General features: G+C 29.8%; 3 protein-coding genes across 3 annotated transcripts; all 3 read left to right on the top strand.

Annotated features, from left to right (window-relative positions):
• Positions 1-6,987: 6,987 nt before the first annotated feature.
• On the top strand, positions 6,988-11,469 carry LOC124911725 (WD repeat-containing protein 74). The gene is made up of 11 exons (XM_047452233.1): positions 6,988-7,289; positions 7,376-7,494; positions 7,590-7,741; positions 9,090-9,269; positions 9,351-9,414; positions 9,528-9,635; positions 9,844-9,997; positions 10,099-10,188; positions 10,292-10,347; positions 10,934-10,991; positions 11,134-11,469. The coding sequence occupies exons 1-11, from the start codon at positions 7,208-7,210 to the stop codon at positions 11,301-11,303; spliced, it is 1,233 nt and encodes a 410-aa protein (XP_047308189.1). The 5' UTR covers positions 6,988-7,207; the 3' UTR covers positions 11,304-11,469.
• Positions 11,470-13,163: 1,694 nt separating this feature from the next.
• Positions 13,164-15,078, top strand: LOC124912088 (cyclin-dependent kinase inhibitor 5-like). Its single transcript, XM_047452647.1, has 3 exons — positions 13,164-13,798; positions 14,466-14,654; positions 14,747-15,078. The coding sequence occupies exons 1-3, from the start codon at positions 13,365-13,367 to the stop codon at positions 14,814-14,816; spliced, it is 693 nt and encodes a 230-aa protein (XP_047308603.1). The 5' UTR covers positions 13,164-13,364; the 3' UTR covers positions 14,817-15,078.
• Positions 15,079-19,357: 4,279 nt separating this feature from the next.
• On the top strand, positions 19,358-22,820 carry LOC124911773 (protein PHR1-LIKE 2-like). The gene is made up of 6 exons (XM_047452287.1): positions 19,358-19,798; positions 20,326-20,402; positions 20,507-20,561; positions 21,482-21,542; positions 21,643-21,712; positions 22,349-22,820. Exons 1-6 carry the CDS (start codon positions 19,600-19,602, stop codon positions 22,715-22,717), a joined length of 831 nt encoding a protein of 276 aa, XP_047308243.1. The 5' UTR covers positions 19,358-19,599; the 3' UTR covers positions 22,718-22,820.
• The last annotated feature ends 576 nt before the right edge of the window (positions 22,821-23,396 follow it).

Genomic DNA, 23,396 nt, shown 5'->3' with positions numbered 1-23,396 from the left:
TATATATATATATATATGTGTGTGACAAATATATATATATATATATATATATAATTTTAAAAACATATTAATATATTGATAATTTTAAAAAGCTATTTATAATAAAAAAAAATTAAAGAGATAAAAATTATTAAATATTATTTTTAATAATAAAAAATTAAAAAGAGAAATCATTAAGATTTAAAAATTAAATGAGAAAATGATACATATTTATAAGGTTTCTTCACATCATTTCATTTTCATTTGCTATCTCATTCCTACAAATCTTTCCTCCTCTATCATTAATCATAAAATAAACATACTTATCCCAATCTAGAAAATCATCCAAAACAATTTAAAGGTAAATTTGGATGAACCTATCTTATGTAAGAATCTATGTCATATTTGTTGATATAAAAGTTACAAACTATATTCAGAGAGATATTCATAATGTTTTATCTACTAGGGACATCAAAATTAAATATTAAATATCTCATTTCTATTAAAAGAAATTTGAGACATATTTATTTGATTATCAAATCTGAATAACAAATATTTAAACAATAAATTTAATGTAATAACTCATTTTAATAATGAATGAAGACCAAAAAACATGAAAGTTAAAAAAACTTATATAATAATAGTGTATATATATGAATAAAAAAAGAAAAGTTTACTTTAAAACTAATAAAACCAATTGGAGACAAAGTTAGGGAACTGTTAAAAGGCTTATAAAATGTTCATATTTATTATTAATTCTTTATGGGATATCATGATCTACAAAACTTAGTCATGCAACTTGTACCTTCACATTCTTATTAATTTCATAGTCCTTTTCAGTTAGAACTCTATAAAAGATAGTCACACGCATAGATGGTCGAGGATTCAACTTACGCCGAAATTACGAATGAGCAAGTGAATGAATGAGCATGCTTTGGGAGTGGTGCCTTCGAATTTGTCAAATTTTGACCTTTCATTACTAAAAAATAGAAAGAGCAAATTCTCTGTGACAGTCGGCACTCTTTTTGGCTTGAACAATCAGTCTTATATATGTCCTCCGAGTCATTCACCATCGTGGACATTAACTAGACATGCTCTCATAGCTGTATATTGGTTCTCTCGGCATATGAAGTATTGTCGTTTGATCCAGACTATGAGACCGACCTCAAAAGGTTTATGAGAGCTCTCAATATAACAACACTTCTAACCTTGAGTTTACATGTGTGAAGTAGCACATTTCTATAAGGTTAGTTAAGCTCTATTCATAGCATCGCATATAAATTATCAACATTACACTTTATTTCCACAAGATTTAAGAAATGACGTCCTTGTGCCATTTTATTTTTAAAATTAAGTCGACTCTTCTATTTTCTATTATTTGTAAGGCCCTGAACTCTGGCACGATCAAATCATTGAGCTACTACAATCCAGACAAAAAAAATATAATGAATGTATCTCATATCTATATATATACTTTATAACTCTCCCCTTATAAGAAGTCTATAGTTGTGTTTTTTTTACTTGAGAAATCACAATTTATAAGAGTATGTCTAATTAGATATAAATACTTTTACGATGATTTTTTAGTTTTGAGTTTAGGGTAACTAGCCCATGTGATTTATTTGAAGGTTGCTGTAATATATTTTTCTGATATTTTGTATTCAGATTTAATGTGTTAAAAATATAAAACATTCAATTAAATTAAATGACAATAAAATCATGACGCCAAACAAATTAAGTCACAGTCAGGACTTCGACTATATAGTTACTACGAAGATTATTAGAAAAGTGAATAAAGACTTTAAAGAGAAATAAACATGAATGAAATTATTTCTATTGAACTTGTTGAAATAAGAACACTATTACAACTTATATATAGTTAAACAATACTTAGACATTAAAATAAGATACTTGAATAGTCTAATTTACTATATATAATTCTAAGAGACTTGGACAATCCAAAAAACTCTTGAATAATGAAAAGACACATTTATTATTATTATCAAATTAGTTTATAACACTCTCCCTTAAAATGATGTCTGATGAACTAGTCCCAACTTAGATCGTAGATCTTCGAAAGGACATTTAGGAAGTGTTTTTGTGAAGATATCAGCAACATTGTCTTCACTCTTTACTGAAACCATCTCAATGATTATCTCAAGTACTTTTTCACAGATAAAGTGAAGCTCCAACTCAATGTGTTTTGTCCATGCATGAAATACAAGATTTGAAGTCAATTTAATAGCACTCAAATTATCTACATGGATAGGAACCGGCTGATCAAACTTGACATGAAGATCCTCCAAAAGTCTACGAAGCCATATGAACTATTGTGCTGCGTGAGCTGATGCTTCATATTATGCTTTTGTCATAGACAATGATACCGATCCTTGCTTCCTGATATAGAGTTTTCGAATGAAAGTCGATGAGCCTTCCCACACAAATATCATTCACACACACTGCCCTCCTCGATCCTCAGATCTTTAGGTAGACCTTCGACAAGTTTCTTTCGATACATAACACTAAGTTTAGTCATATTGAGATGCCCCGGCCTTGAATGCCATTGAAAAGAGGTGCTTTTGTTGTTCACATTTTCGATGTACGAATTTGATATTGAAAGGACAATAGATCATTTACCTGAGTTCTAGTGTGAACCACATCTTCCTTGATTTTTTTCACGTAGCTTAAAAACTTCACATCATGTGGACCGAATATCACAAGATTTCTGGCGTTTACAACAATTGCGACTGAGAAAAGATTCTTCCGAATTTTTGGAATATGGTACACATTCATTAGAGTAATAGGTTATCTCTTGTCGCTATTAATGACAATCAATCATTCCTTTTTAACTTCATGAATCGAGTTATCTACCGTGACAATGCCACCTCCCCATTATGAATTTAACTTGATGAGAACACAAAATCATCTCTAGTAATGTGATGTCCGCACCCTGAATCAACGATCCACCTTTGATCGATCTCATGTTTATTATGAGACGCCTCTATTTATTTTTCCTTCAAAATCATCACATCGACTTGAAAAACCTTGTCCCAGTCCTCCTCAATACGCCGATCAAACTTTTCATCGAGATTTGCACTAGCAAAATTTCCATCCAAATTTACTCAACATTTTTTTCTAAAGTGTCCAGTTTTGCCGCACCTGAAATACTTAAGAGGCTTCTTAGGAATATTAGAATAATCCTGACATGTTTCTTCCTTCTTTGACTTTCCCTTTTTCTAGCTCAATTTCTTCATCAACAACGCATTGTTCGAATCCTCCTTTATACTCATTCTAGCCATTGGTGCGGCCAACGACTTTTGAGGTGACAAGAGATTTTCGAACTTCTCGAGCGAAGGTTGTTGTGCCCAACCTTGAATCGAGGTGATAAATGGCATATACTAAGGTCGAATTCCTCGGACAATATACAACTTTGTTCGAGCCTCTGAAATTTTCTCATCTGGGTTCTATGAAATTTCAGAACATATATATTCTTTACCTTAAGAAATAACTCCGAGACAGTTCCAATTTTTTTGCGGTTGCCAACTCGTTTTCAAGTATCCGGAGACGAGACTCGTTCTTATAATTGAAAATACGATCAAGCGTTTCTTAGATCTCACGAGTAGATTCACAATCGATGATGTGCTCGAACAGATTATGGGAGATTGACCTCTTCAACACAAATTATGCATTCGCGTTGAGTTTCTTCCACTTCTTCGATTCTTTTGCATTTTCAGCGACATCCTCAAGAGCTACATCTTTCCTGACCAAGTACGATTCTATACAGTTCTTCCATATCCGGTAGTTTGACTAGTTTAACAACTCTGAACCGAGTCCAGCTACACGACCACCATTTCCATATCGAATAACAACAATATCTTCTTCACGAATATAACTAAAACTATAATACCATGTAACAAAGTCACAATCAGAACTTCGATTATCGAACTATGAAGAAGCTTATTAAAAAAATGAATAAGAACTTTAGAGAGAAACAAACTTGAATGGAATTCTTTCAATTGAACTTGTTGAAATAAGAACACAATTACAATTTATATATACTTAAATAAAACTTAGACATTAAAATAAGAGACTTTAAGAGTCTTATTTACTAAAGATAATTTTAATAGACTTGGACAATCCAAGAGACTCTTAAATAATGAAAAGACACATTTATTATTATTATCACTTTAATTTCTAATAATTGTAATATATTCTTTTGATATTTTGTATTCAGATTTAACGTGTTACAAATGTAAAACATTCAAATGACAAGCAAATCATGTCCAAACATTGTCTGTGCTTGAGTTGAGTGTGATAATCTTTTGAAAAAAATTTAAATTTCTTTGTCAATAAAAGGTGCTTAGTGAGTGCATTTATTTATCCTAGGAATAAACATATCATAAAAATTTGGTTGCTAATTAATAATTTAAGTATTTTAATAGGTGCTTAGTGAGTGCATTTATTTATAGCTAGGAATAAACCTCTCATAAAAATTTGGTTGCTAATTAATAATTTAAGTATTTTAATTCTAATAATTAAAGATCAAATTGTCAAATTGAAGTTTCTTATTAGGACAATTGATATTTCAGACCTCTTATTTTAAAAATCACTATTTAAAACTCTTTATTGTTAAAATTATATACAAATTAATGTTTTAACTAGACGGTTTCAAACATCATTAAAATATTATTTGTGTGTCATTTATAAATAAATAAATAAATCATGTCACTAATTTAACTATTAATTTTCAACGAATTAAGAATTTTGACTACATGTAAGTATTCGAGGTTGGCGTGTGATGTGCAGTCTGTGAAGCCCACGTCTTTTTTTTATTAAAATGTTTAGTTTTGGATTGACCATTGAATTTTTTAACTTACCTCTTTTCAAATTTCAAAAGAGACGATGAATCAAAATGATAATTTTAATAATTAGTGGTCAATTTAGTTCTAAGAGTCGTCACTCGAAAAAATCAAGAATATTGTATGTATATAAACGTAATTTTATTAGAGATTTCAAAATGTTGAAGATTCACAAGAAGGAAAAGATGGAGAATCAGAGGATGAAAATGAAGACTAATTAGAGAAAGAAAAAAGTGAGGAACTAGGGGATGAAAGCGATGTAAAATTAGAAGATGAAAGTGATAAAAAAACAGTAGAAAAAAGTGAAGAGGAGACTATGAATGTAGATCGAAGCAACTCAGGCAAAGTTGAAGTCATTGAATGCGTTGGTAATTGTAAAGTTTCTGAAATACTGAAACAAAAACTTATTTCATCAGATAAGTGTTGGCTCAACTAAAACAAATCTAACCCAATGGAGGGACGTAAACATAGTTCACAAACAAGCATCATCATATGTAACGGTTCAATCACCAATAGTAAAGCCTAGAGCCAAATAAGTGAGGATGTGACGTGAATATAATCGCTGGAATTCGAGGAATGTAGATTGGGTTTAAGGAATGCAAATTGAGATTCTAAAGCAGAGTAAGAGTAGTCAAAGAGGAAGCTCACAATAGAGTCGGAATTTTAAAACTATAGGTCTTGTATGTTTTTGTTGTTTGTTACTGTAATTTTTGTTTGTTTGTTTGTTTCTAATTAGATATTATAAGGCCGTTGTTTGTCATTCTTTAATCAAAGCTAGGGATTGTCTAACTTAAATTTTGTCAATTTCTTCCATTTTTGGGCTTTTTAATGAAGTGGCGATATTAAAGATTTTCCCAAAAAAAATATTAAAGATTTTTGTTGGGTTCATATTTGGTGATACTCAAGAAATGACTTCCGCGTTATGTCATCCGTACCCATTAAAGGAAAAAAAAAAGTATCTATTTAACAAAATATTGACTTTTTATTTTGAAAGTTGAATTATTACGTTTTTATTTATTCAATTATTTTTCATAATTTAGATATGTATTTAAATTTAATATTTAAAATTTTAAAATATTAAATAAACATTGATACATGTCATTGATGTCGAAAATTATAGAAAATGATACCTGAAAATATCAATTAAAAGTATTAAAATTTAAAAATAAAATTAAACAAACCGTTTATAGAATATTTTATATGAAAATATTTTAAAAGTATTTTTAAATTGTTCTCTATTTTTTTTTTAAATAGATTAGGGCCTCATATGTAAAAGAAATACATTTAAAATCAAAATGCAGAAAATAAACATGCCTTTGGCCATAAAATGTATGGGTGTTTTGTTGCATATAACAAAAATGGAGACAACACAAAATTATGATGAAAACGATGGAATGATTACATGAAAATGTCATATTTTATAGGAGATTCAAGATTTTTTTTTTGGATAATATGAGGATTCTCAGCACATTTTTTCATATGATTAAAGAGCTCATTAACTTCTCACAGAATGAAAGATTAATTACAGATATGACAGAAAATTAAGGAAGGAAATTCAATGGCCATATGTGAAAGTTCATTCGAAAGATTAAAAATTTCACCAAATTAAAAGACCTGCTAAAAAAAAGTAAGACATGGATATAGGGTACAAATCTAATCAAAAACCTTAAAATTTTCAACTTGCATACAAATCATATAAATCTCCATATTATCCTAACAACAATAAATAATACAGTATTTTTATGATATATACTGACAATGAATAAGACAAATCTTTCATCTTCGTCCATATTGGTGTAGATAAAGCGTGTAAACAACGAAGTCTTTGTCACATGAAAATTTTAACGTAGTAAAAATGAGTGATGAAATAGGGTAACTTAACGTAAAGAAATTGGATGAGAAATTATGGAGTCGAAGAGTTGGGGAGACGAATAGTTAAAATTATGTTTGGTTAATTAATTTCATTAGTAATTGTATAAAAAAATAAAAGTAAGTCTTACTATTCAATTTATTAAATTTGAGAAGCTAAGTATATAAATAAGATATTTTTAGATAATGTATATATTTAAAAAAATGGCAGTATCTAAAGGATAAATTTAATATTTTTTCCATAATATATATAATATTATATTAAACCCTAATTAGACATGATCTTCCCATAACTTTTTCTAGCCGCCGCTCTCCTCCTATACCCAGAAAGAAGAGACCGGGAAGAAGGTAAAATCGCAAGACCCGTATTCACTCGACCCGCTAACCCGTGAAATTTCTAAACCCCTTGAGCCGCGACATTCTTCATCTTCTTCATGCCCACAACCTGAGCATTAACAATTGATATTGTCTGTTAGACCTTGTGTTTAAAATAGAGAGATATGCCTCGCACAACAACAATAGAGTGTCCGGGATGTCCTCCGATTCGAACCCTTACTTTTGATTCACTTGGTCTTATCAAAGGTGATTTCTTTATTCATAAATTCATTCTTCTTTCTGTTTCTCGACCAACTGGATTCCTATTGTCCTACTAAGTTAGTTCTCAACAGTTGTCGAAGCTCGCAATAAGGAAGGTGGAGGAGTTCCTAAGGTGGTTGAGAAGTGGGGCGAGCCGGATTCCTCAAAGTGTGTTCTTGCCGCCTCTATCAATGATAGAAAATTCAACCCTGTATGCTAAATCTCTGTTCTTGTTTAGTTTTGATATTCAAACAATGTATTTTGTAAAGAAAAAAACTTATATTTCTTTGAAATTTCTTTCTTCAGCTATTGGCAGTTGCAAGGAAAAATGGCCTGGTAGAGGTGCTTAGTCCTCTCACAGGTGATCCTTTCTTTTCTATTCCTAATGATGGTTCACCCGAAGATGATGCAGTTGTTGGTTTGCATTTGTTCAAAAAGAAGACAGAATCCTCGAAAAGGTATGAATCAGAACTAGGGCTAACTATGAATAAGTGGAGAAATGTTTGATGTGTTAGTACAACACTTTGTTATAACTTTCTGTATGAATCAGAACCAGGGCTAACTATGAATAAGTGGAGAAATGTTTGATGTGTTAGTACAACACTTTGTTATAACTTTCTGTATGAATCAGAACTAGGGCTAACTATGAATAAGTAGAGAAATGTTTGATGTGTTAGTAAAACACTTTGTTATAACTTTCTGTATGAATCAGAACCAGGGCTAACTATGAATAAGTGGAGAAATGTTTGATGTGTTAGTACAACACTTTGTTATAACTTTCTGTATGAATCAGAACTAGGGCTAACTATGAATAAGTAGAGAAATGTTTGATGTGTTAGTAAAACACTTTGTTATAACTTTCTGTATGAATCAGAACCAGGGCTAACTATGAATAAGTGGAGAAATGTTTGATGTGTTAGTACAACACTTTGTTATAACTTTCTGTATGAATCAGAACTAGGGCTAACTATGAATAAGTAGAGAAATGTTTGATGTGTTAGTAAAACACTTTGTTATAACTTTCTGTATGAATCAGAACCAGGGCTAACTATGAATAAGTGGAGAAATGTTTGATGTGTTAGTACAACACTTTGTTATAACTTTCTGTATGAATCAGAACTAGGGCTAACTATGAATAAGTAGAGAAATGTTTGATGTGTTAGTAAAACACTTTGTTCTAACTTTTTGTATGAATCAGAACTAGGGTTAACTATGAATAAGTAGAGAAAAGTTTGATGTGTTAGTAAAACACTTTGTTATAACTTTCTGTATGAACAGAACTAGGGTTAACTATAAGTGGAGAAAATTTTGATTTGTTGGTAAGACACATTGTTCTAACTTTTTGTATGAATCAGAACTAGGGTTAACTATGAATAAGTAGAGAAAATTTTGATGTGTTAGTAAAACACTTTGTTATAACTTTCTGTATGAACAGGACTAGGGTTAACTATAAGTGGAGAAAATTTTGATTTGTTGGTAAGACACTTTGTTCTAACTTTTTGTATGAATCAAACTAGGGTTAACTATGAATAAGTGGAGAAAAGTTTGATGTGTTTGTAAAACACTTTGTTCTAACTTTTATGGTTTCAAGGGCCTACATCATGCATTATCCTAACGATATTAAGTTGCTTATTGCTTTAAACTTCTTCATTTCACCATTTTGTATGCTTCAATTATCATTTATATGAAATCCTTGGGAGTCCTTGTTGAAACTAGCTTAGAATGCTCAATTGTACAATTTGATGGGTATTTTTAGTCTATATCAGCCCAGTTGAACTGTTTCTATGTTTGATGTGTTGAATTCAGGTCATGCACTTTGCTTAGGTGCACAACAAATGGGCATGCAAATATCAGCACTTATAAAATTCCAAAATCAGCCAAAAAAACTGTTTCTTGCACTTCAACAGCATCTTGGGATGTGTGTGCTTCAGGATCTATTTTATGCTCAAAGGTTGACCCGACTGAAAACTATGCTTTATTTGGCGGGTAAATATTTATTAAGCTCAGTAATTTTTTAACACAGCTTTGATATGTATAAGATCACATTTCCATTTTTTTATATTGTAGGAAGAGAGTTGAAGTTAATCTTTGGGATCTAGACAAGCAAGATAAAGTTTGGGCATCAAAACCGGTTAGATTTTCCTTTCCCCCTCCATCCTTGTTTGCATTTTGTTGTTGTTGATTATTTAAAGTAAATTGATATTGGAATTTGGTTTTTGGTTTTTGTTGTAAAAACATGTGCAGCCTCCTAAAGACAGCCTTGGGATATTCACTCCAACGTGGTTTACCTCTGCAACGTTTATAAGCAATGACGATCATCGTAAATTTGCTGCTGGTACTAACAACAGTCAGGTATCACATCCTAACAAGCCTTATTTGGGTTGGAAGCATCAATTGAACTATGACTAATGCCTAAAGGCTTGTTTGATGTGGGTTATTGATTTAACAATCATCAATCACTTCCATCAAATCATTTACTAAAATATCTAAATACCCTTTATTTTTTATAACATTTTAAATACTGAGTATATTTTTGATACCTACTGATCATATTTGGCAGGTTCATATCTATGATATTTCAGCACAGAGAAGGCCTGTTCTGACATATAAGTTTCGAGAAACACCCATTAAAGCCCTTACTGAGGATCTGGATGGCAACACCATTTATTTAGGGAATGGTTCGGGTGACCTAGCTTCTATTGATACACGCACTGGTATGTGTTGTTCTTTTGTCATTATGGAAGTTTGTAGTGTACATTAGTGAATGATTTTAAACAAACAATTGAAGAATGAATTACTTTTGCGTGAATTGCAGGAAAACTCTTGGGATGTTTTCTGGGTAAATGTTCTGGAAGCATAAGGTCCATAGCTCGGCATCCAGAGCTCCCTGTCATTGCATCATGCGGTAAGTTTTATCTATTTCTCGAATCAAATATATAAATGACTTTGTTTGGTCTATGTTTGGAGTATATCTCATCCATGCTTCGCTGTTTTGATTTTGTTGACAGGACTCGATAGCTATGTGCGCTTCTGGGATGTAAACTCACGGCAATTGATATCTGCTGTAAGTGTGTTGTCATTAACTGCTTTTTGAACAATTCAATGCAAATGATGCAAATATGATGTAGTGTCTAGGGGGAATCGATGATGGGTTAGTTCGATTTTGACCTAAATATCTATCTGATCCTAATTTACCCGCATTTGAACTAAATATCTATTCTATCTTAATTCACCTGTTTTAGATCTAAATATCTATCTGATCCTAGTTCATATGTATTTTTATCTAAACATTTGTCCGATCTTAATTCATCCTTTTTTAACCTTAATATCTGTCACTTCCTAATTCATCGGTTTATACATTATTAATATCCGATGTGCGACCCTATATCCAACAGATCAGTTGAATCGGATTGGTTGGCGGTTATTTGGATATTACCCTATATTTACATGTATATTTTCACATTTTCTCTCATTTAGTTATGTGAAATATATTGACAGGACAAACATAGAAGTTCAATATCAATATTTAAATGTTAATATTTTATTTTTAGAGTTCTAAAATTGATGGTTAACTAATAGTAATGTTATAATTATATATTGGCATTGTATCTTAACGTCGTGTTGTATTTGATTCGGACTTGAAATTGCAGGTTTTCTTAAAGCAGCACCTCAATAGCGTTGTATTTGATTCTAACTTTACCCTAGAAGGTTTGTTTCTATCATCTAGATCTCCACCTTCGATGCTTTGATCTAAAGAATGCAGAATCAGTTTTTCATTTGAGTCGGCTTTCATCATTTAGTTTTCTTCTTTGTTTACATTTCTTTCCCACTCGTGTTTGCTTGATAACAGATATCACTCAGACTAAGACGGATGAGGTTCTTTTAAACGATGAACAAGGTAATGTTGACGATATGGATGAAGAATCGCCTGTAGTAGTGAAAAGGAAGAAATCCTCCAAGGAACACAAACCAAGCAAGGAACACAAATCCAAGAAGAAAAGTAAACTAGAAGAAGCCTGATTTTGGTGGTTAACTAAATTTATATGTTATTTATTAAATTAGAGATTTATAAATTTTGACAGTTTATTTACTAAATTTTGATTTTGTATTATTTGTGCTAAATTAAATTTTCCATAGACTTTTTCTGGCAAAAATTTATCCATATTAACATTTTATCTTTGTTCTCCATTCCTCTTGTTTTTTATTTTAATCTATTTATTTATAATAAACTTTTGACCATTTAATTAAATCATAACCCAAGTGTTAACAAAGATCAAAAAAAAAAAGAGTTAACTCCATATCCAACCAATTCTCAACCTCAAAATAATATTTATCTTGAACCTAAACACTCAATTTTAAAATGAAGAGAATATTTTCAGAATATTCCATTTCACAGCTAACTTCTTAATTTTTTTAAATAATTTCGTATCTTGTAAAGTATTATTATATTTTATTTTTCTTAATTTTGGAATTTCTTTATATTATTTTCATTAAAAATGTCATCAAATAAAGTAAGAAACATGTATTTCGGTTCAGATTTTGTGTATAAAATCAAATTAAAAAACAACTCCATACAATTTTGAACTAAATGAATCAAATACCACCCTTTCTTCACAATCCTATTAGATATTGAAATTTTATGTGTTTAACACTCATTCCTCTAAGCTTACTTTTATAGTTAACCTTTTTTTCTTTTAAAACAAAATTTTATTATTTGAAGAAAATTAATATGACTTTCCACATAATTAATCCCCTTATGTCTATTATTAAGAAAATAAATCAATTATGAACTATAATTTATAGTTAATTAAGAGTCTAAACTGTCTATTTTTTTTATACTTATTTAACAAGTTAATCTGACCTTAATAGTCACCATCATAGCCCTACACTAGATGAAAATGACACATTAAGAAGTTGAATAAGTGGCCTAATTTTGATGTCTAAATTGTTATTTTTTATTTTCTTTTTAAGAAAATGATTTTAGGCAACACAAAAGAATTTAGGAAACGAAAATAAGACAACGAATTTGATAGTATGCTACATGTGTATAAGAGAGAAAAAAGAAATTAAGTCTAAAAATGAATATATTAAAATTTAAAAAATGACCTTGTTCGAAAAATTGTCATGTTTGGAAAAAATGTCTTGAACATTGTCATTTTTTTAATTTATTGTTTTTTTAGTATGATTTTTTATTTGTAACATTACTTTCGTTCCCAACTTCATTGTCTTATGTATTATTCTTATTTTTTTTTGTTAACACTATTATCCAATAAGATATAAATAATTTTTTAAACCTAACAACAAAAATAATACAAAAACACGTAAGCGTTCATCTTGTAACCAAATCAATCCCACCTTAAACACAACAAAATTAATCATTTAAGAACATAAAAAACAAACCTAACATAAATTTAGCATTAAATAACTCAAAAATTTTTAAAAATATGAATGAGTTCACCTCTACCAATTTTCTAAAAGAGATCTCCTTTTCTTTTATATGGAGTAAACGCATCGATTGAACACTAAAGTTCTACGATTAACTTTTGTCGGTCGAATTAACTATTCTTCTGCCCAATCTCCATATATATATATATATAATTATTTTACACATGTTTTTTTATTTAAAATGATTGAATAAGTTATAAAAACATTATTTATGTATTTTTTTGCTGACATTTATTTATGAATTAAGAAGTATCTAGATGTTTTCCAAAGGGGACCAATTAGAAATAGGAGTTATTACATTTTGTTTGTTTTCATTGGTTATAAATAATTAAATATATATATTATATATTATTTATATTGGATAATTAAAAAAAAAAAAAAAAAAAAAGACCCTACTATTTCCTTTCTTCTTCTTCCTCATAAAGGCGGTGGTATTGATTCTGATCCCATTTACAGACTCGTCCCAAAATTTCCAATTTCTCCTTTCTCTCCCCTCTGTTCTTCCCCCTTTTACAGACCCTTTCCTTCTCTACTTCATATCTCCTTTTCAACCTGTTTTCATTTCTTTATTCTCATAAATCTGTCATCTTTCTCGTATAAAGTGCTTCACCCATGACCTGAGAAGACTTCTTAACAATGGGAAAGTACACAAGGAAGTCCAAGTCTACAAGTGAGGTCGCTATAATGGACGTCGCACACTCATCTCTCGGTGTTTGGACTCGAGCTAAAAAGTTAGCTCTTCAACGCCTTCAGAAATCTTCTTCTGTTACTTCTGCAACAACAACGACGGCTGCTGCGTCTGTTGGAAGATCGTATTTGCAGCTCAGAAGTCGGAGACTTGAAAAACCCCCAATTCTCGTTGGTGATTCGAAGAGACAAAAACATATTCTTAAAGATGCATGTCTATCGAATCCTAACCCTAGCACTGAACCCAACAATTCCACCACGAATTCACCTGATTCTTTGAAGGAAATCCAGCCGGAGATTCAGAAATCGGATGCCAGAGATGATTTAGGGTTTGAAGCTTGTTTTGGTGAAAACGTGATGGAATCTGAAAGCTGCTGTGATAGGTGCGTTTACTGTTTACAGTTTCATTTTTCTAATTCATTTTTATATAATTCAGATTGAATTTTCAATTTCTGAGACTATGAATCTAAGAAAGATAACATTTTCAGCTCTAGGAATTGGTCAATCTTCAAATCTGTCAAAAGTATTATGCAGTACTTTCTTCTAGTTCTTGTTTGATTGTGTGAGGAATCAATGGTTATGTCTTTTAGCATCTTTTATATTCGGTGCATCCTTGAATTGGCAGAGATGATGAGAATACCTTTTACTTTAATTGTCCTTACTTTTTTTTTTCTTTAACTCAGCTTTACTTGAAACACCATGATGATGAGAGGTACATTTTTGTATTGGTCTGCCAAAATGATTATTAGGTCCCACTACAAGTTTCTTAAAGTAAATAAATCATATGAATGATTGGAAACCCCTGTTTAAAAGATTTAAAGAAAGATTCAGATTCTCTGATTCCCATAATTTATCAAACATTTTTGGCTCTTGGTAGAACTAGTTGTTAGATTTCTTTATCATCTAAAAGGTGAAAACTTCACCAAACTTAATACCCATGTTAGAACATTGAATAATACCCATGAGGTTGCTATTTGTATGTGTTAAGATCTTAAAACTTGTGTTTTGAATCTGAGTTGTAAAGAAGAGTTTTTTTGTTGATTTTTACAGAAGTGAAAGGGAAAGCACTCCATGCAGTTTGATTAGAGATACTGAGAACATAAAAAGGACCCATTGTTCTACTGATGTGAGATTGCAGGATAACAACAACACCCGAATGCAAAATATCCCAACCGCGAATGAAATGGAGGAGCTCTTTGCTGGACCCGAACAACATCAACAAAGCGAATTCATTGAAAAGTGATTTTATATCTTCTTCTTATGTTCTCATTTGCTTTTGAAACTCATCTTTACTTGTGATCATTGTTTTCATCATCTCATTATTTTTGCAGGTACAACTTTGACCCTGTGAATGAGAAGCCTCTTCCAGGACGTTATGAATGGGAGAAATTGAATCTGTAGAGATAAAACCATGGTGGTGGTGGTAATTTCCATTTCCCATCACCTTTTTATGTAAAGAAAGCATGGCTTGTAACATTAGAGAGATCTTGTGACCCACAAAAAGAGCAAGCACTAGAAGGTAATTATGGCTTAGTTGTGTTAGCTGGACAAGTCTTTGTTTCTAGGAGTTATTAGATTTTATTTTCTCTTAGTCTCAATTGTCAATACTTTAATGCAACTTTGTAAGAAATCCTGAAATAAACACGACCCATTTTCTCCTCTTGTTCTTTGTTGAAATTAGGGGAGTGGGCGTGATTTCAATCATATGTCCGAAGAAGGACACTTTAATGGTGTAATTTGAATCTTTTACTTCTCATAGGTTAAAAAAAAAGAGTGACACTTTGGTGCTTGTTTCTTTCTTTGTCATTTTTTGAGTTTGTTATGATGTCTTACTATTTTCTTCAAACAAATTTGTGTTCCTTAGACCCACTTGCTTTTTGTTTTTAAATCATCCGTTAGCTCACTTCATAATATGGCCAAAAAGATAATGGCAATAAGACATGAACAATGAATGAGTAATGTTTGTTGTCATTTGACCCCATTACCGACAGGCCAAAGTTATTAATGGCTTCATTTGTACTTTTTGGTGTAACTTATTTGTACTTGGTTAAAAAAAAATTGTTTGAATTTTGAAAACTAGTAAGTTATGAAAGGTTGATATTATTTGAGACTTAAATTTTGGTCGTTTTTGAATTGTGTTATATGAGTTCAAACGCTCACTCCATGATATGGCCAAAAAGATAATAGCAATAAGACATGAACAATGAATGAGTAATGTTTGTTGTCACTTGTCATTTGACCACATTACCAACAGGCCAAAGTTATTAATGGCTCCATTTGTACTTTTTTTGGTGCAACTTATTTGTACTTTGTTTAAAAAAAGGGTTGTTTGAATTTTGAAAACTAGGAAGTTAGGAAAGGTTCAAATGTTATTTGAGGTTTGAATTTTGTTCGTTTTTACCACGAGTATCAACCTTTAATTATACTTAATTTAAAATACAAAAGTGTATATTTCAAAAAAGATATTTAATTTAATATGTGTATATCATGAAAAATAACTGGTACATAAAGTTAACTCGTTTTAAAATTTTATTTGTTTTTAGTTACTAAAATACCTTTAACAAATTAAAAATTTTATATCTCAGGAAAAAAATATATTCAAAACGTTTTTAAATATTATTTTATTTATTAATGTAATAAATTAATTAGAAAAATTTAAATGATACATTAGAATAAAATTATATTCGTTTTTCTCTATTTAGAAAAAAAATCTCAAATAATTAAATTTATGATAGTTTCAAGTGTAATAAAATGTAACTCTCATTTTTTATTATCAATAAAATGAATTCTAACTAAATATTTTGAATTAAAGTCTATTTTCAATGAATTGTCTGCTTAGATTTATCAAAAATCAAATTGAAATGATTTGTCATAGTACAATTTGAGTATTATTTGTTATTAATTTTCCTCCTCAATACAAAGCAAAAAAAAGTATAAGATCGATGTTACTTTATTGATTACTTAGTACCAGGTCTGAAAGGTTGTGCAAGTCGAATTATTAGAGTTACTTTATTGATTATATTTACCTAACTGTTTTTCTTATTACAAATAAAATAAGATAAAATTTTGATCCCTTTCTATATATTAATTAGATTTACATCTTTTGTGGCTCCAAATATCACACCATCGAACAATATTGGAGTTTTTTTTAAAAGAAGAGTTGTTTGGTGATGAGTAGTTTATTTAATTTTTAATTAGTTATTATAATATATATATATATATTGTATTTAAAGTTTATAAAATAAAAATATTTTAGTTTGATAAATTTATAATTGAATGTTTGAAAAGAAATAAGATTAATAAAAATATTTTTAACAAACAAATCACTATTTAACAAGTTGGCAAAGTTAAATGCAAAATTAAGCAATAAATAATTTTCAACAATATTAGTAAGATTAGACTTAAATTTAATAGACCAAAATATTATGATTAGACTTTATCTGAAAATGTTTTGATTTGAAGGAGTTATGAATGAGGTATCATGTTAGTTTTTTTTAATTTAAAAAAATTAAATAATAAAGGAAAAAGCAAGAATATAATGTTATTATTTTACTCAAAAAATTTATACAAAGCTCTTATTTATCTAACCGAGAAAAATCTCAAATTTATTTTTTCTTAAAAGTACTGTGGGAAATTACTTGTTACCATCCTACCTAGATTCACATGCTTAAAATTACATCCCTAGTTCTAACCTGGCTAGGAAGAATTTTTTTTATTACCATTTCTGTTTGGTTTCAAGATCATTTTCGCAGGCACCTTTATCAAAAAAAATAAAAAAAATTATTTGATAAAATTATATATATTAATATATTGAATATATATATTATTATAGAGAAATAAATTTAAAATTTTTATAAAATATGAAAAATAAATATATTGATGATTTTATATATTTTATTTGTATTTATAAGCGTTTGTGAAAGAACCGGGATGAGATCTGATAGAGTTGGGATGGAAACACGAATATCATCCTTGTCCTATCTTAGGTCAACTATCAGTCAAACCGAAAAAAATTATCTATAACGTGACAATTCAGATAAAAACCGCTGAACAAATTATTGTTGAAATCAATATATCTATCATATCAAAAGGTAATGAAACTCTAAATAATCATGTTCCATCAAATTGCCAAATAGGTCAACATAATAACATCTCAAATAGAAACCACATTTATGTTAATGTAGAAAAATAGAGAAAATTACCCATAAGATTAAATACCTAATTATAGTGATGCATCCATCTATTTGAAATTAACCATTTTCTCTATAAAAACAATTCATCTAAACACAAATATCAGCTTCTACCTATTTATGTGAACTTTTTACTGAATTTTAGATTGGTGAACAAATATGAGAACTCTATAAAGTTATTTGTTTATCAAATCGATTTATATCTCGTGCAATGATACAAAGTCAACATATTTTTTAATAGCTTCGCCCCATCGATAGGTCGTAGCTCTTAGAGCGCGAAAATGGTACCATTTTTCAATGGATGTAACTAATTTATACTTTGTAGAGTGCTCCATGATCTTGGTTGTATTTGGGCCATGCTCTACTCTATTCATTCAATTTGTGTATGTATGGTCCATTCAATCTCCACTTAAAACTATTAAATGTATTAATATTCAAAATTCAAATCAAATAACTTCATTTACAAATAGCATTCTTAATAAAATTATAACATAAAATTATGTTACATTAACTCTATAAAGTCTCAGGTTAGATTTAACTTAAAAACACGTGTATATAAATGCCTAATAAAAATTACATAAATAAATTATAATAGTCCATATTTTTATATTGTTAAAACACATATATTAAATACAAACTATTGGAATGTATGGTTGAATAGTTTAGTTCAGCCACTATCATACAGAATAAATATCATATTATAAAAAATGTCAAATAGTAGACATAACTTTATGAGTTTTTGTTTATCTAGTCATCCTTAAATGATGTATCATAAAAAAATAACAAATCAAAATGTTATCACAATATTTTAAAAATATTTAGGTTAATTTAAAGAGAAAATAGTTTAGTAATAATAAAATTTTGATTATATTGTTAGAAAGTAAAATAGCATGAAAATAAATAATAATTTGATTATATTGTGGTTGATAATTTAAAAAATGAATAATTTTAAATATAGGTTGTAAAAATAATAAAAAAAATAGAATTTATTTTTCTGAATTATAAAAGTAATAATATTCTTATGCACGTTAAAATATAAATATTTTATTTAAGAAAAGAATAACTAATAATACTATTACATAAGACTCAAAAGTAGGTTAGTAGGTCAGTAATTTTTATTAATATATTATGGTATACAGTATGTGTTACAAAACTAAATTAATATATGAAAAATTATACCGTTATTGTATCGTTATTTCGGTATACCAAAATAACACCGATAAGCGTAGTCTAAAATACCATCCACAGCGCGCACATAACAATCATACTGAATATTTACCGTATATCACAGTTTTGATATACGGAATCCCTTCTTACGAGATTTCCACTGTTTTACATGTTTCGCCTCATAAGGACAAAATGGTATTTTTCTTAAATATAACCTTTTATTTTATTTTTGATAAATACAACATTTTGTCTCTTTTTGAGAGGGAAACATGGGAATTTCAACTGCATTTCTATACAATATCAATATTATACCCCATATAGATAAATATTCAAATTTAATTATATTTTTATATATTATAAAAAAAATAATTTTTTTATAATTAAATTAGCAATAAATTTATTTTAAAAAATAAATAAGTTTAGATGGATTATTTGATTTTACTGAAATTTATAATTTAATTATTTTTAATTTATAAATATTATTTCAATATATATTTTTTTTTACAAATTACATTGTATTGCAAGAGATAATTTCAATATCAGAACTGTAAAAAGAAAATAAAGAAGCTGAATTTGAAATGTGCAGGATGGTGTCAGAACGATTGAGGCGTGGTCAGATCAATATCAAGAGAGAGAAAGAGAAATGTGAAGAAGTGAGAGAAGAGAAGACAAGACATCGATGTCTGCTCTCTATGCAGCAGCAGTAGCAGAAGCCTCATCTCTTCTTCCTATAAAACATGTACTAATTCATCTTCTTCCATTTCCATGTGCAATCTCAACTCAAAACCTCTGATTCATTATTCCACTTCAGCTTTATTTGAAAAAAAATGTATTCTGCAATTCATTCTCTAGCTCTCGACGGAGGTATTGTTAGACACGGCGATTATCAGGTACCACTCGATGCTACAAGCCTTTCCGGTGACGCTTGTGTTGTTTTAACAGCGGATCCGAAGCCTAGACTTCGTTGGACATCTGAACTGCATGAGAGATTCATCGATGCTGTTACTCAGCTCGGTGGTCCTGATAGTGAGATCTCTAATCTCTTTCATTCTTTAATAGATTTGATACTTTATATGCTTAAATTGTGTTTTTGTTTTGTTCCTTTTGAATTTGAATCTTGAGGATGATAGAGTGGATAAATCTGATACCCTTTTAACCTTTGTAAGGATTGAGCAAATCTGAGAATCTGCATGTTCCCTTTATTAACTTTCCAAATCTAATTTGTCTCTAGAATGATTCATTTTAATGCTTTTGTATTCATGAATGGAACTCAATTACAAGTTTTATAGCCTTATCCATTAAGCTGTATCCTATTGGGAAAAACATAAAATTTAGCAGGACAAAGATGTGAACATAATCTTTGTAACTGTTAGAGTGTTCTATGTTTGTACTTTGTAGATAGAAATATAACATTTGGTATTGTCAACCATTTCCAAGAGGATTAGTCTGAAATTTGTGATAAATTATAAACAAACTGAAATTTGACTCCAATGTTTTATTTCAGTTTATAAATTTGTCTAAGAAGCTAACTATCTATGCTTTAAGTATTGCAGAAGCAACTCCGAAAACGATATTGAGAACAATGGGAGTGAAAGGCCTTACGCTTTATCATTTGAAATCACACCTTCAGGTTAAATGAAAGCATTTGGAAATCTGTTTGCTTTAATTTTCAAGCAATAATCTTTTTAAGGTATTTGTAAACTCTCTTTTGTATGTTTTTTCTTCTTCTTATAGAAATACCGACTGGGAAAGCAAGCTGGTAAGGAAGTACCTGATAATTCCAAAGATGGTATGTTTTTTCTCTATATTAGTATGTGTCAAGTGTCTTTTATGATTCAAATGTGTAGCTTGAGTTCCAAATAATAAATTAATGCCCATGATACATGTTCATTTGACTAAAACATGCACACAACACAAGTCAACATCTTCTTGGTTCTTACATGATGTTAGAGATTTTCAGGGATTACATACATTAACCTAATTTGGAAGCAATTGTAAAGATTATCTATAAAAAATGGCTTAAGGTTTGAAAGTTGTTGAATGGGTAATCTACTTACAAGAAAAGTTAACCCATTTATTTACCCACCCATTCTCAGTGAAAGCACTTTGATTGAACCCTACAAGGAAAAAGAAATTAGTGTGTAAAAAGAACCACTCATCTAAATTTATGCAGGGCCAAAATGATAAAGATATTAAATATATGATGTTTCTCAACTAAATTTCTATTAAACATAAAGTTTTAACTTTTATCAAATCATCACATTGTGTTAGTGTTACATTCTTTGTTGACTATCATTCCTCCCGATATGAGCCAACTCAGACTTTTGTGTGTTTACGAGTTTATGTTATTACTGGAGAAAGAGGACTTTTAGTCTCTATTAGGGCTGGAACGAGGAAGGGTTATAACCCCTTATACATCATCACTCGTTTTTCATCGATCAAATGATTAGGGCTTGTTTGATGAAGGGTTATAATCCCTTATCCATCATCACTCGTTTTTCATCGATCAAATCATCGCCTGAAGCATTTTAAAATACTAAATACAAACTATATTTTAGATATTTAACCCAAATAATCCTTTTTTTGTCAAACAAGATTTCTTCCAAAAATCCTAGATCAAACAAGCTCTTAGAGTTCTGGGTAAATTAAACCCTGAATCTTGTTCAGACTCCCTTGCCTAAGTATTGATTGCAGTATGTTGTGTCGCAGAGAGTCAGGATACAGGTTCATCTACACCAACATCCACAAAAGTAGGTCAAGATTTGAATGAGTGAGTTATCATCCTCCCTCAAAAATACTCTAAACACTTCAACATTTTCTTTCTCAAATATCACTCTTTTTCATTTTGTTGCTTAATTCTCATGTAGCAGAGGCTACCAGGTTACTGAAGCTTTGCGAGTTCAGATGGAAGTTCAATGCAGATTGCATGAGCAATTGGAGGTTAGTTTTCTGATATCATTACATGTCTTTGTTTGGTATAAAAAAAGAGCTTGCAAATGTTTTTGTTTTAAAGGATGAAACTATTTTCAATAATCCATATTAACCCGAAAGTCTAACAGTCAGTGATGAAGCATCCAAATAAAATCAAAAGTAGGCAAAAAAATCCCAAAAGCTCAAAATCCAAAATTCATTTTGGAGCTTGCAAATATTCTAATAGTACAAAACTAAATTTCTTTGGAAAGCTGTATCCGATTTTTCACACCATTGGGTTCCCAAATCCAAGCATTTTTATGTAGTTTGGCTCACACACCATTGAAACTGCAATTGTTTTCAGTATTTCCAAACAAGGCCCTTGAGTCTGAATCTATTTTCATTCAAATCACGGTAAGAGCTTGTTTGTTTTTCTTGTTAATATTGTTTGGAATAAGAAAATAAAATCACCTAACTTTCGAGGTGGAGGTCTAACTTTCGATTCACCCTTAAATCACGTTGATTAGAGTACTGGAAGGGGCTCATGGGGGTACAACCCGCAGATCTTTTTGATTAAATAGATGAAAAGACCAAAACACCCTTTAACAAGTTTTATAAAAGAAGAGGAAAATGAAGTTTTTGTTGGTGACTTGAATAAATTGACAGGTTCAACGACACCTCCAGCTTCGGATGGAAGCACAGGGGAAGTATCTGCAATCAATGTTTGATAAAGCTTGTAAAGCTCTAACTGATCAAACCACAATAATAGAAGAGGAGAATCAGGTTGGTTCAAAGATGGGTAATGGATTTCCTGAATTTGGTGGTGGTAATATAATAGCTTTAGATGAAGAAAACAGGAGAAACCTTTCCTCTTACAATAATAATACACCTTTTGGCGATTCTTCCATGGATAGTTGTTTGACATCAAACGAGAATCTCGTTTCGCCATCATTTAAGAAGCGACCGAGGTCTACCCTGCTTGGAAATCATTCCATCATGCCCCAAGTGGGTTGGATGATGACTGATATTAGTTAAAAATCTTTGTTGTTCTTCTTCATCTCTTCTTTCTATTGCTTGCATTTATGGAAATAACCATTAAACTCTTACTTTTATTACACTCAACTTTTTTCCTCTTCCTCAGTTAAACTCCTTATCATCATTTTCAATTTTCTAGTATTAATCAATTAATTTGCAGTTGGAGATGCCTTCCATTGGTGTTCATTAAAATGTATATATATGGTGCCAATGGCAAAATGATATTATATATACTAGTTTCATACATTATTATGAAAGCTACTGTTTTTCCTCTAATGTCCAAAATAAAATCAATACCTTACCCAACTACAAATATACCTTATTCTCTATTTTAGAGTTTGTTTGATCCAAGTTTTTTGGGTTTTGTTTGGGGGATTTTTAAAGAACAAATTGTTTGATAATTTGAAAAAAAATTGATTTTTAGTTGGTTTAATTATTAAATATATTTTTGTATTTAATTTAATAAAAATAAAATAACTGAATTTTAGTATTTGGATGAATGAAAAGAGTGATTTGATATAAAATTAGAATTTAAGATATATTTGGAAAAGAGTAATGATAGGGGGAGCGAAAATATTGTAACGAAAGTGTAGCGACGTGTGAAAATGATTAGGATCGATGACTAGGTCTTTTTTAATATATTTATTTATCTCTCCTTCTTTCATTAATAATTTCTCTA

Source organism: Impatiens glandulifera, chromosome 8 (assembly GCF_907164915.1).
Source record: "Impatiens glandulifera chromosome 8, dImpGla2.1, whole genome shotgun sequence".
NCBI lineage: Eukaryota > Viridiplantae > Streptophyta > Magnoliopsida > Ericales > Balsaminaceae > Impatiens > Impatiens glandulifera.
Note: the sequence above shows the minus strand (reverse complement) of the source record. Positions and strands in the feature narration are given on the sequence as shown.

What these genes read in the sequence shown, in the direction of transcription:
- LOC124912088 (XM_047452647.1), top strand. Translation starts at nt 13,365, where the DNA reads ATGGGAAAGTACACAAGGAAGTCCAAGTCTACAAGTGAGGTCGCTATA. An exon ending in TCTGAAAGCTGCTGTGATAG is followed by an intron (nt 13,799 to 14,465) that starts GTGCGTTTACTG and finishes TGATTTTTACAG; the next exon opens with AAGTGAAAGGGAAAGCACTC. An exon ending in CAAAGCGAATTCATTGAAAA is followed by an intron (nt 14,655 to 14,746) that starts GTGATTTTATAT and finishes TTATTTTTGCAG; the next exon opens with GTACAACTTTGACCCTGTGA.
- LOC124911725 (XM_047452233.1), top strand. Translation starts at nt 7,208, where the DNA reads ATGCCTCGCACAACAACAATAGAGTGTCCGGGATGTCCTCCGATTCGA. An exon ending in AAGTTTGGGCATCAAAACCG is followed by an intron (nt 9,415 to 9,527) that starts GTTAGATTTTCC and finishes AAACATGTGCAG; the next exon opens with CCTCCTAAAGACAGCCTTGG. An exon ending in TTCTAACTTTACCCTAGAAG is followed by an intron (nt 10,992 to 11,133) that starts GTTTGTTTCTAT and finishes GCTTGATAACAG; the next exon opens with ATATCACTCAGACTAAGACG.
- LOC124911773 (XM_047452287.1), top strand. Translation starts at nt 19,600, where the DNA reads ATGTATTCTGCAATTCATTCTCTAGCTCTCGACGGAGGTATTGTTAGA. An exon ending in ACCTGATAATTCCAAAGATG is followed by an intron (nt 20,562 to 21,481) that starts GTATGTTTTTTC and finishes GTTGTGTCGCAG; the next exon opens with AGAGTCAGGATACAGGTTCA. An exon ending in GTAGGTCAAGATTTGAATGA is followed by an intron (nt 21,543 to 21,642) that starts GTGAGTTATCAT and finishes CTCATGTAGCAG; the next exon opens with AGGCTACCAGGTTACTGAAG.